The 12607-nt window shown below is 42.1% G+C and overlaps 1 protein-coding gene across 2 annotated transcripts in view; it reads left to right on the top strand.

The window, feature by feature from the left end:
- Nucleotides 1–5282: 5282 nt before the first annotated feature.
- Nucleotides 5283–12607, top strand: part of LOC139539973 (hepatocyte growth factor-like) — a 30581-nt gene continuing 23256 nt past the window's right edge. Inside the window, exons 1-6 of one of the 2 annotated variants that reach the window (XM_071343431.1) lie at nt 5283–5488; nt 7049–7205; nt 8279–8391; nt 8686–8800; nt 9697–9839; nt 10458–10578. In XM_071343431.1, the coding sequence (XP_071199532.1) occupies nt 5440–5488; nt 7049–7205; nt 8279–8391; nt 8686–8800; nt 9697–9839; nt 10458–10578 (698 nt within the window). In that variant the 5' untranslated portion in view covers nt 5283–5439. The remainder of the gene's footprint in view (nt 5489–7048; nt 7206–8278; nt 8392–8685; nt 8801–9696; nt 9840–10457; nt 10579–12607) is intronic. The other variant, XM_071343430.1, reaches the window with a different exon arrangement.

The following is a 12607-nucleotide window of genomic DNA, read 5'->3' on the forward strand; positions in this document are numbered from 1 at the left end:
CGGTGAGGGCAGTGTGGAGTGCAATTGAGATTACGTCGTCTATGGATCTGTTGGGCCAGAATGCAATTTGGAATGGGTCTAGCGTGTCTGGGATTATGTAACCAGCCTCTCAAAGCACTTCATTACTACAGATGTGAGTGCTACAGAGCGGTTGTCATTGTGGCATGAAACCTTAGAGTTATTGGGAAAAGGAATGATGGTGTCACACCCTGATCTGTTTAACCTCTAACGAGTCTCCCTCCCGGATCCGGGATCCTCCTCATCAAAAAAGCTGACTAGCATAGCCTAGCCTAACGGGACAGGGATATCATATAATATAATTTCATGAAATCACAAGTCCAATACAGCAAATGAAAGATAAACATCTTGTGAATCCAGCCATCTTTTCCGATTTTTTTAATGTTTTACAGCGAAAACACTATGTATTTATATTAGCTCTCCACAATAGCCAAACACACAACGCCATGTTTTCACCATGTTTCCACCGCATAGGTAGCTTTCACAAAACCCACAAATAGAGATAAAATTAATCACTAACCTTGAACAACTTCATCAGATGACAGTCTTATAACATCATGTTATACAATACATTTATGTTTTGTTTGAAAATTTGCATATTTGAGGTATAAATCGTAGTTTTACATTGCAGCCACGATCACAAATAGCACCAAAACAGCCAGAATAATTACAGAGAGCAACGTTAAATACATAAATACTCATCATAAAAAATGTATGAAAAATACATGGTGTACAGCAAATGAAAGATAAACATCTTGTGAATCCAGCCAATATTTGCAATTTTTTAAGTGTTTTACAGCGAAAACACAATATATAATTATATTAGCTCACCACAATAGCCAAACACACAAAGCCATTTATTCACCGCCAACATAGCTTTCACAAAAACCAGCAATAGAGATAAAATTAATCACTAACCTTTGGACAACTTCATCAGATGACAGTCTTATAACATCATGTTATACAATACATTTATGTTTTGTTCGAAAATGTGCATATTTAGAGGTGCAAACCGTGGTTTTACATTGTGAATACGTAGCAACAATGCACCAAAATGTCTGGAGATATTTTGGACAGTCACCTAATCTAACCAAAGAACTCATCATAAACTTTACTAAAAAATACATGTTGTACAGCAAATGAAAGATACACTGGTTCTTAATGCAACCGCTGTGTTAGATTTAAAAAAATAACTTTACTACAACATACAGCATGCATTATTGTGAGACAGCGCTCACCTATTCTCCGCCTTGTTGGAGCCAACATATTACACAAAAATACGAACATCATAAATATTCTCTTACTTTTGATCTTCTTCCATCAGAATGTTGTGCAAGGAGTCCTAGTTCCAGAATAAATCGTTGTTTGGTTTTAGAATGTCCATTTCTTCTGTAGAATTAGCAACTTTGGCCAAAAAATCGTTGCGCCTGGAACGAAAAATTCCAAAAGTCCCAATAAACGTTGAATAAACTGGTCAAACTCGGTTGAAAAATCCTACTTTATGATGTTTTTCTCATATGTATCCAATAAAATCAGAGCCGGACCAATTCGTCGTGTATACCGAACGATTTTCAGAAGACAATGTGAGGTTCCCCGGCGCGCAGATGAAAACTGACAAAAGAGCAGACCTGTCACTCCAAAAGCTCTCATTCGGCCTCACATCAAGCTAGACACCCCATTCAACCTTCTACTGCCTGTTGACATCTAGTGGAAGGCGTATGAATTGCATACAGATCCATAAATATAAGCCAGTTGAATAGGCAGGCCCTGACACAGAGCCCCTTTTTCAGAATTTTCACTTCCTGTCTGGAAGTTTGCTGCCAAATGAGTTCTGTTTTACTCACAGATATAATTCAAACAGTTTTAGAAACTTCAGTGTTTTCTATCCAATAGTAATAATAATATGCATATTGTATGATCTAGAACAGAGTACGAGGCCGTTTAATTTGGGCACGATTTTTTCCAAAGTGAAAACAGCGCCCCCCTATTAAGAAGAACCTGTCTTTGTGATTGTCTCCACCCGCCTCCAGGTGTCGCCCCTCTTTCCCATTATCCCCTGTGTATTTATACCTGTGTTCTCTGTTTGTCTGTTGCCAGTTCGTCTTGTTTGTCAAGTCAACCAGCGTTTTTGTGTCTCAGCTCTTATTTTTTCCAGTCTCTCTTTTTCTCGCCCTCCTGGTTTTGACCCTTGCCTGTCCTGACTCTGAGCCCGCCTGCCTGACCATTCTGCCTGCCCCTGACCCTGAGCCTGCCGACCTGTACCTTTGCCCCACCTCTGGAATATTGACCTCTGCCTACCCTGACCCTGAGCCTACCTGCCGTCCGGTACCGTTGCCCCACCTCTGGTTTACTGACCCCTGCCTGCCTTGACCTGTCTATTGCCTGCCCCTGTTGGATTATTAAACCATTGTTAATACGACGTTGTCTGCATCTGGGTCTTACCTTCGTACCTGATAGATGGTGGTCATTTTAAAACATGTTGGACAGGAAGAGGTTGACAATTACAGTGAATATGCCTGCCAGCTGTTCTGCGCATGGTGATGACCTGATTAAAGACTTTACTCACATCAGCCTTGGACATTGAGATCACCCAATACTCTGGGTCGGTGGCGGCCCTAACACCAGGCGTGATGTTGTTATTGTCGAAGTATGCATAAAATGCATTTAGTTCATATGGTAGGGAGGCATCGTGGGGCAGCTAAAGGCTGTGTCTTCCTTTGTAATCCATAATGGATGGTAGTCCCTGCCACATATGGCGGGCGTCGGAGCCTGTGTAATATGATTCCACCTTATTCCTATGTTGTCCTTTTGCTCATTTGATGACTTTGCTAAGGTCATAGTGGGACTTCTTGCACTTGTTCCTGTCCTCAGCTGTAGCCTCACGGTTGTCTGCTATAGCCCTGTGTGCAGTAGCCATGTCCTTTAGTTTAGCACCAACCTCTGTGTTAATCCAGGGCTTTTGATTTGGGAAGCAGCGAACCTTCACTATGGGGACAAAGTTGCTGATGCATTTCCTAATGAAGCCGATGAAGGAGGTGGTTAGCTGGTCGATGTTATCGGCAGAGTCTTAAAACATCTTCCTATCAGCGATAGCATAGCAGTCCTGTAGCATAATCTCTGATTCTGGTGACCATTTCTCGATGGAGCGAGTCATAGGTACTTCCTGTTTGAGCTTCTGCTTGTAAACAGGAAGCAGGAGTACAGAGTCATAATCTGTTTTGCCAAATGGCGGACGAGGGAGGGCCTTGCATGCTTGTTTGTCGGTAGAGTAACAGTGGTCTAGGACTTTGTCGCCCATAGTGGCGAGGGAGACGTGTTGAATTAAAATCGCCGGCAACCAGAAAAGCAGCCTCTGTATGTAAGGTTTCCTGCTTGTTTATAGCCTCCTGTGTCAGTTTGTTATTTTTATTGTCCTGAGGTGGAATGTATACAACAGTCAATAACAGCTGAAAATTCCCTCTGGAGGTAGAAGGGTCGGCATTTGACCATCAGGTATTCCAAGGCGGGTGAACAATGGGTTGACACTTGCACCACTTTCGAGTCAGCTCGCCAGTTGTTATTGATGAAGAGGCCAACCCCTCCCCCTCTCGGTATCCCTGACTCCACTGTCCTGTCCGTGTGTGTGTGTGTGTATAGAGTCGACTGTCCCTGTCAGCACGTCTTAATTAGCAGTAGAGGTCTGACAACAGGATCTGTGTGTTTGTTTACAGGATTATCTTCTGACACTGTGTCTGTGATTACACCCTCTACACGCACCCACATGCACACACATGCACACACATTGTATTTGTTTGAGGACGAACCCCTCATCCTCCAGAATATCGCCATCTCACGCCCCTCTTCTCTTGCTCCCTCATTTCTCATCTACCTTCCTTTCCTTTCTCCTCAGGCCTGGTGGGTCACTCCAGGTCTGAAGAGAGAGAAGAGAAAAGAGGAAGGAAGAGAGTGAAAGAAACAGAAAGGGAGGAAGGGTAAGGGTCAGCTTGAGGTCCAGATAATTTATAGCAGATGAAACATGACCTTTGTGTGTGTGCGATATTCTGCCCTGGTGCCTGCAAATCTGGAGGAAATTAAATGGACCCCTCTGCCCTAGCACCCTGCACCCCTTCTCTGCAAATGATTCCCAGTTCCAAACCAACCTTTTAAGAATCAAATAAAATGTTATTTGTCACATGCTTCGTAAACAACAGGTGTAGAGTAACAGTGAAATACTTACATACAGGTCCAACAACGCGTAGTAAAGATGAAGATACAAAATAAATTAAAAATAATAGAATGTGCCTGCACCTTTATTAACTCCTAAATGTGGCAGGTTGAACTGGATGGTTACAGAGTGCATGTGGAGGACCTGTTAAGTGGACATTCTTAGCCATATCTTACAGAAGCCAAACAAACCAAGGTGCTGAACACTAAATCGTGCAGTCTTAAATGGTTCCAGTGGTATGTAACAGAGCGCTACCAGAGCTCTAATCTCAGTCTAATATCTGAAAGCACACACACACATGCTTCTATCAGATTGTTAGATTGAACTAATGGAGTTTTACTCAACCCAAAGCATGTGAGTGATCTGTACACATCTGCTTCTAGTTACAGGGGTGTGTGTGTGTGCGTGCACGTGTGTGTGTGGTTATGAGAGTGAAAGTCCCTGATTCATTGGCAGGGATTGTTTATTATCATGGAGAGTGACTCTGCGGTTTCTTTCTGAGTAACAAAAAACCTCCTGTTAGTCATCTAGAAAAAGAGAGAGATAAAAATGAAGATGCATAGTGTGTGTGTGTGTGTGTGTGTGTGTGTGTGTGTGTGTGTGTGTGTGTGTGTGTGTGTGTGTGTGTGTGTGTGTGTGTGTGTGTGTGTGTGTGTGTGTGTGTGTGTGTGTGTGTGTGTGTGTGTGTGTGTGTGTGTGTGTGTGTGTGTGTGTGTGTGTGTGATCGATTATAAAGGAGGAGAGGTGATTCCCTAAGTCCCAGGAGATATGGAGGAGAGGAGGTAGTTCATCCTGGTTGAGGATGCTGTGTGTCACCCATGAAGACAGAGCTGTTTATAGAAGCTGAGATAAACTCTGATACTTTAGCTCATGTGTATCATGCTGTCATCACTGGGACTTTTCCACTGATTTTCCACTGATATACCTACCCAACATATTGTTCAAGAGTGAGTGAGTGGGGTAGAGGAGTAAAGTGGGAGGAGAACTGACAGTGTGTAATATGGCTGGCGCTGAGAGAGAGAGAGAGAGAGAGAGAGAGAGAGAGAGGTCCACACGGTGTGTTTCTGCTCAGAGGCATCTCTGCTGTAGCTGAGTGAAAATCTCCAGTCTCTTCGTACCGTCGTCTGGACTTTATCAACGGACGGCAATACCTTTACTATTATTGGGATATCATATCGGTAATAGTTTGGATATCGTGAACAGCCTTTGAAGCAACCATGTGGATTTACAACATTATTTTTATGCTCTTAATTGTCCACTATTCTGGTAAGTTGAGGAGACAGTCGTAATAGGAATTCAGCCTTGCAGCTTGTTATTGAGATTCAGCATAGTTGTTTAACTTTTCTCCAGCCTGGTCCCACCAAAACTTAGCTCAGCCTACATTGCATTTGTGATTTAATAAAATCTTATATTACGAAGGTAGGCCCTTAGCCTAATGTCGAATGGTGGAGTTTATTGATTTGTATTTTTTTTTGCAGACACAGCACAATAACCTAAAATCTGTTACCTTGCAGTCAGCTGAGCAAGTTTTCCATTCTAACTGACTACCATCTCTCGATCTTGCAAATGTAACATGTCAGGGCAGAAGAGCTTTGATTAGATAAAAAAGACTGTCATCCTACAAAATTTAACTGTAAACATAAACAACAAAAACATTTTGCGATGCTCTCTGTGGGGAATGGAGAAATTGTGAACCCCATCTCTATAGACTTTCTGTGATGATTCTACAGCAAACTTGCATAACATTATTTTTGAAAAGCCCAGAGAACCCTGTGTGCTTGGCTGCCCGCCTATTTTTATATATATATTAAACTGCGTCTAACGATCTGTAGCACCAGATGCAGCCTCTCAGGTAGAAGCATGTGCACCAGCTCCAGCTCTCACATCTCCATTCAGCTATAGATGTGCTGGTGGAACTATAGACGATGTAAATTTGCAGTTTTTTCTCACGATAATCACTCATTCTAAAGCTTCTAGACGAGTCTGACATGGACTCTCTGATCCCAGTGCTTTCACTATTTAGAAGAAAAGTATATAATGTTTGTTATAGGCTATTGATAATACTTGTGTAGGCTAGGTATTTATCCATAATATGGTTCATATTAAGTTACGCACTTTTTTCTCAATTACTTTTATTGAGGAAAATACCGGAGTATTAAGAAACATACACATAGCCTGACTGTCTGCTACTGGGCTGTTTATGTATTCACATATGAGTCAACACAGCATGGTGTGGTGATGAGAAACAACATAATTCATCTATCAATCCCTGCTGGAGAGGGTGGGGGTTTGAGAGAAACTGTGTGTGTGTGTGTGTGTATGTGTGTGTGTGTGTGTGTGTGTGTGTGTGTGTGTGTGTGTGTGTGTGTGTGTGTGTGTGTGTGTGTGTGTGTGTGTGTGTGTGTGTGTGTGTGTGTGTGTGTGTGTGTGTGTGTGTGTGTGTGTGTGTGTGTGTGTGTGTGTGTGAACGTGAAAGAGAGAGACAGAGAGAGGGAATGCATCCCATTAAGTCATGAGGTAGTGGAACCAGGCTAATTGACACATCATAATGCTGCTGGTTTTGTCTCAGTCCTGGTGGGAACATCAACGCAGCCTCACTGGCTAGGGGGTGGACACTGCATTCAACACCTTTATGCTGTGTGTGTGTGTGTGTGTGTGTGTGTGTGTGTGTGTGTGTGTGTGTGTGTGTGTGTGTGTGTGTGTGTGTGTGTGTGTGTGTGTGTGTGTGTGTGTGTGTGTGTGTGTGTGTGTGTGTGTGTGTGTGTGTGTGTGTGTGTGTGTGTGTGTGTGTGTGTGTGTGTGTGTGTGTGTGTGTGTGTACACTAGAGTGCAGGAGGAATGCATTGCAGGACTACCAGAGAAGCGATAGTGTGCGATTGGTCCAGCTGCCAGACTCCGCCCTCCAGACTATAAGCAGGAAGTTGAGCGTAGTGAAGTGTGCCCGGGGCTGCAGCCGCAACAAGCGACTACTCTTCACCTGCAGGTACGTGTGGTGCATCTGTGAAAAAACTCCTGTGGTTCTGTGCCTGTAGCTTCACCTGCTGTGTTTCTATAACTTTCCCATCTCCGTATGATGTTTTGGCTTCTCTGGGGATTGTTTTTCACCTGTAGGTAAATATATTTATTGTCCCCTGGCTTTCCTTGGCAGCAGTACAAACTCTCCATTGTAAATATGGCAGCTCTAACGCTTACTATAGTCTAGTACCCTCCCATTCTCTAATGAGAAGTCTGCTTTCTCTTAGTGTCGTTCAGCAGCAGCAAGCTTGAGTCTGGTGTGCAGGACTAGGTTTCCCCTGGCAGACTGAGTCCTCTCTGATATCTCTTCTCAGCAGTAGCAGGCTCGGGGTCAATCCTATTTCAATTCAGGACACATAGTATAGTCTCAGCCAGGTTGCTCAAGATCCACTTCGAAATCCGACGTCCGGCCAGGTAAGCAGGACGTTGAAACATGACTTCAAAACTGGCCACTAGGGCCAACGGTGAGCGCTATTATCATGAAGTAGCTTGGGGTTTGCTAGGGTGTTCTGGACGCGGATGGCAAGCCATGAGTTCCGGCTCTGAGGTTCGCATGTTCAATCTCATTGCTAGGCACTCATTTTGGGGGGGGGGCTTTTAACCCTATCCCAAACCTTAACCCTTAACCCTTACCTCAACCATTCCGAATTAATGCTTAAACTTAACCGTGAACTTGCTCCGGCTCCAAGGGTCACGTGTTCAATGCCAGTGCTAGGCACTCGTTTTTTAATTTGTTTGTTTAAAACCTATCCCAAAACTTAACCCTTACCTTTACCATTCCAAATGAATGCCTAAACTAAACTGTTATGTCAATTTTTTTTCCTTATCCCAAACCTTAACCCTTAATTTAACCATTCAGAATGAATGCTTAAACTTAGCCTTCGAAATTTGACGTTTCTTCAGTGAGACTGAGACCATGTTAATAGTCTACTATCTGCATGTTAATTGTAAGTTGCTTTAGATAAACATGCCTGCTAAATTATTATATTACGTAAATCGATCAATATCTCTCTCTTTCTCTCTCTGTTTCTCTCTCTCTAGAGCATTTCTGTACGATCAGAAAAACAGGAAATGCCAGTGGCTTTCATTCGACAGGAACTCACCAGGAGTCCATAGCCAACACGACTTCAACTACCAACTCTACCACAAGAAATGTATTGTACTATATATTCTCTCTCTCTCTCTCTCTCTCAGTAGAAAGGCACTGCAGTGCTCACACTATGTGTCTAAAGCAGGACTGCATCTCTTTCTCCTTGTATCGTCAGAGTTTGGTAGCCGGGTTAGTATTCTCACATATTGGAACAGTGAAATGGAGCATTATGGTAGATGTGAGACCTGTCTTAATATGCTCTGTCAGATGAGTAAAACAGAAAAACATATTTTTTCAGATTCCGTTCTTGCAAACACTTTTTCCATTCCTTTTGTTGACTCTTTCTCTCTCTCTGTAGCCTATGTGCAGGAGTGCATAGTAGGGACAGGAGTGAACTACAGAGGGAGGAGGTCAGTAACAGCCAGTGGAATAAAGTGCCAGGCATGGGCCTCTCCTATCCCTCACGAACACAAGTAAGCTAGAGCCTGTGTTTGTGTGTGCGTGTGTGTGTATACATAGGATGGTGATTAGTCCTAAGGGACCAGTTATTCATCAGTACTAGTCCTCTCTGACCTCACTCTAACACTACACAGTCAGGGATCATTTCCTGTTGTAGTCACACTGTTTATATACTGTATGTGTGTGTGTGAGAGAGAGAGAGTTTACACTGTAGTAAAACCTAATTAATTTAGTGATAAAGTATACAACCTGTGACAAACAGCAGCCCTGATACAGAGATAGTAGCAGAGGATGATGACATGCAGCCTTGTTACGGGAACAGAGAGAGAGAAAGTGAGCGAGATAGAGAGGGACAGGGAGGAGAGGACAGCAAGAGAGAGATAACAGAGACGTCTCGTGCCAGAAGTTCATTAGAGCTGCACAACCAGAGGACAACCAACCATAACAACCCCCACCTTCCTCATCCTTACTCTTCCTCCCATGTCTTCTCGTGTTCCTCTCTTTCCTCCCCATTCTCATATTTTCTCCTCTTCTCCTTCCTCCTCTCCAGTGAGCTCACACTGGGGAAAGCACACACACCTCCATCACACCGTTACCATATGTTGCATTATGTTGCCTAACTCTGTGCCTTCCAAACTGTTTCAGCTGTGACCCATATAAACCAAATGATCATGTGACTCGGCAAACAAAACCACAATCTAGTGAGGACCTCAGTCAGTACGTAGATGTGTATGACTCAGTGTTGTTTAACTACCACATGTTTCACAACACATGGAGCAAGCCTGATCTACACTACGCAATGGAGATTTCCCTTCTGCTTCTCAACTTTCTGCACCAGATAGAAAGGGAATATTGTCCTGATGTTGGGAGATATTGATTAACACTAACTGAAGTCCTTCTCTCGCTCCAGTTTCCTACCGAGGAGGAACAGGAAGAAGGACCTGAGAGAGAACTACTGTCGTAACCCTGACAATGCTACCTCAGGACCATGGTGTTTCACTACAGACCCCAATGTCAGACACCAGGACTGTGGAGTACCTCAATGCTCACAAGGTAGGACACATACACACATGTCCATTTCCTTTTACCGAACACCATTTAAGTGTACTGTTAGATATGAGCTCTCCCTTCTCCCTGTGGCACTGGACCATAGCCTGCTGTGGTATCTACAACTGAAGGATGCAAACTGTCACAGGATAAATGATCCTCTGTGGATATTTTTTTCTGTCTGTATAGTTAATAAACAGCTGACAGTGATGTGATTAGGTGTGTATGAGAATATACAAGACTATCAGGGATGTGTGTGAGTGAGTGAGGAATCTACTGGGTTTTTGTCAGAGTCTGAGGAAATGTAGTGGGTCTGTCCAGAGAGAGTGTTTATTCTGGTCAAAGGAAAAATGACTGCTTAGGTTGATTTCAAAATAAGTTTCCAGCAATGACGAACACTGGAACATAAGACAACCAAACCCACGGACGGACGGACGGACGGACGGACACACACACACACTGATTGTTGACTCATTTTACATTACATTCTAAATAGATAGACAGGACAATTATCTGGAAACATTTGTGGTACAGCACCTCATGTTGTTTATGAAGTACAGTATATGCAAAAATAATGTCCATGGCATGTGAGAAGATTAAAATATCACCCTTGTGTGTGTCCAGTGGAGTGTGTGAGCTGTAACGGGGAGAGCTACAGAGGTCCCATGGATCACACAGAGACAGGGTGGGAGTGTCAGCGCTGGGACCTGGAGGAACCACACAAACACCTCTTCCACCCCAAGAGGTAACACACACCAACACACACACTCTCACTTTCTCTCAGTATGAGGCTCTGGGGCCTCTTCATTACAGAAACAAAGGGATGATTAAAGACGTGTTAACAAGTCTAACACTAATCCACACCACCTGCTGCTGGGGCAGGACACACACACAATCACACACACGCACACACCCTTCACCTCTGTGATGAAGATGCCCTCAGCACCTCTGAATCTCTGTTAGTATTATTTTTATTTATTTATTATTATTATATATATAGATATATAGATATAACATCACCAACATCACAGCCATCATAAACAAGTTATTACATCAATGTTTCAAAACAAATGCACACCTCGGTGAAGTCATTTATCCTCCGGGGTTTAAAATGCCCTAGTGGCACCAGGGAATCCAGATGTAATTCATTGTATAAGTGATTCCAAAAATGTGGCGCATGAAAACTAAAAGCTGACTTGCCAAATTCCATGGAGACTCAAGGAATCTGAATAGTTACCAAACCCGTTCACGGGGTTGGTTATCTCATTCTTTTATACGTTAGCAATGAAGTTAGGTAAGTTGGAAGCTTGTGTAGTAGGGCTTTGTAAACACAAATGGAGTAATGCATTGATCTAAGGGACTTTAATGAGGGCCAGCCAACCTTTTGATACAGGATGCAGTGGTGAGTATTAAATCTATCACCAGGAGGAATGAGATGGAGAACACCTGCACTATAAAAAGTAATTAGTTCTGCTAACAACATTTTTGGGTGGAAACCAGTTGCCTAGAACCATTCAAGTAACCCAACTCAATGTATTTCAGTGTTCAATACATAAAGTAGCTATATGATGAATATTATGGTTATCTTTTTAAGTTTACAAATACAAAATCTAATCTGAACTATAAAGATTGAAGTTGCTCGAACATGAATATGTGCTGTAGTGAACATAGAAATGTAGGGTCCGTTCTTAAAGGATTAACCTTCATTACCATTTTATTTTCAAGTGTAAGTAGTAAGTAGTTCTGATTACACATTTTCAGTGATTGTGTCTTCATTGTTTTATATATTTGAAGATTTGTCATTTTAACCCACCTGTGCAGGAATTGTTGAGCACAGTGCTCATTCCTCTAGCAGTAACTGGAAGAAGAGCTGTAAGCATTCCATGATAATGCATTAGCCCCTGTCATTAAGAGTGGCTCACATGATCTTGTTGATGGTGGGAATGGCTTGTCTTTTTATTGCACGTGCATTTGACCGATGGTTTTGATATCCATTCATCATGATCAATTACCCACTAATTGCACAGCAAACTGTTTAATACTATTTTATAAATCTACTTTTCTTTCTTCAAACATGCAATACAACATTGTGTAAAAGTATCATGAAGTCCAAAAAAATTGAATTACCCACAATCTTCTAAAAACAGTCACAAGGCACTAATAAGTATTCATAACTTCCAAAAACATACAACACATATAAATAAATCACGTGTTTTTACCCCAAAATCCATGTGTCTGACTAATACTTTATTATTTTAAGTAAAGACGCAAAAAATAATAGTCAAGTAAGAACAATTTATTTAATAAATGTTAAATTGACAAAAAAAATTGATAATAATAACTTGTAAAAACTCAATGACTTTAGATTAGCAGAACACAAATACATAAATGTATATTTACTCAATAATTTCTTGAAACAAACCCCATTCAAAGGCACTTAAATATTTTGTCTTACCCATTCACCCCCTGAATGGCACATATACACAATCCATATCTCAATTGCTTCAAGGTTTGAAAAGCTTTCTTTAACCTGTCTTCTCCCCTTTATCTACACTGACTGAAGTGGATTTAACAAGTGACATCAATAAGAGATCATAGCTTTCACCTGGACAGTCTGTGTCATGGAAAGAGCAGGTGTTCTTAATGTTTTGTACACTCAGTGTACACACACACACACTTACAGTGCCTTTAGAAAATATTCACACCCTTTGCTTTTTCCACATTTTGTTGTGGAAACATTTAAAATGGTTTAAATGTAGATGTTTGGTCACTGG

Source organism: Salvelinus alpinus, chromosome 15, assembly GCF_045679555.1.
Source record: "Salvelinus alpinus chromosome 15, SLU_Salpinus.1, whole genome shotgun sequence".
Classification (NCBI taxonomy): Eukaryota; Metazoa; Chordata; class Actinopteri; order Salmoniformes; family Salmonidae; genus Salvelinus; species Salvelinus alpinus.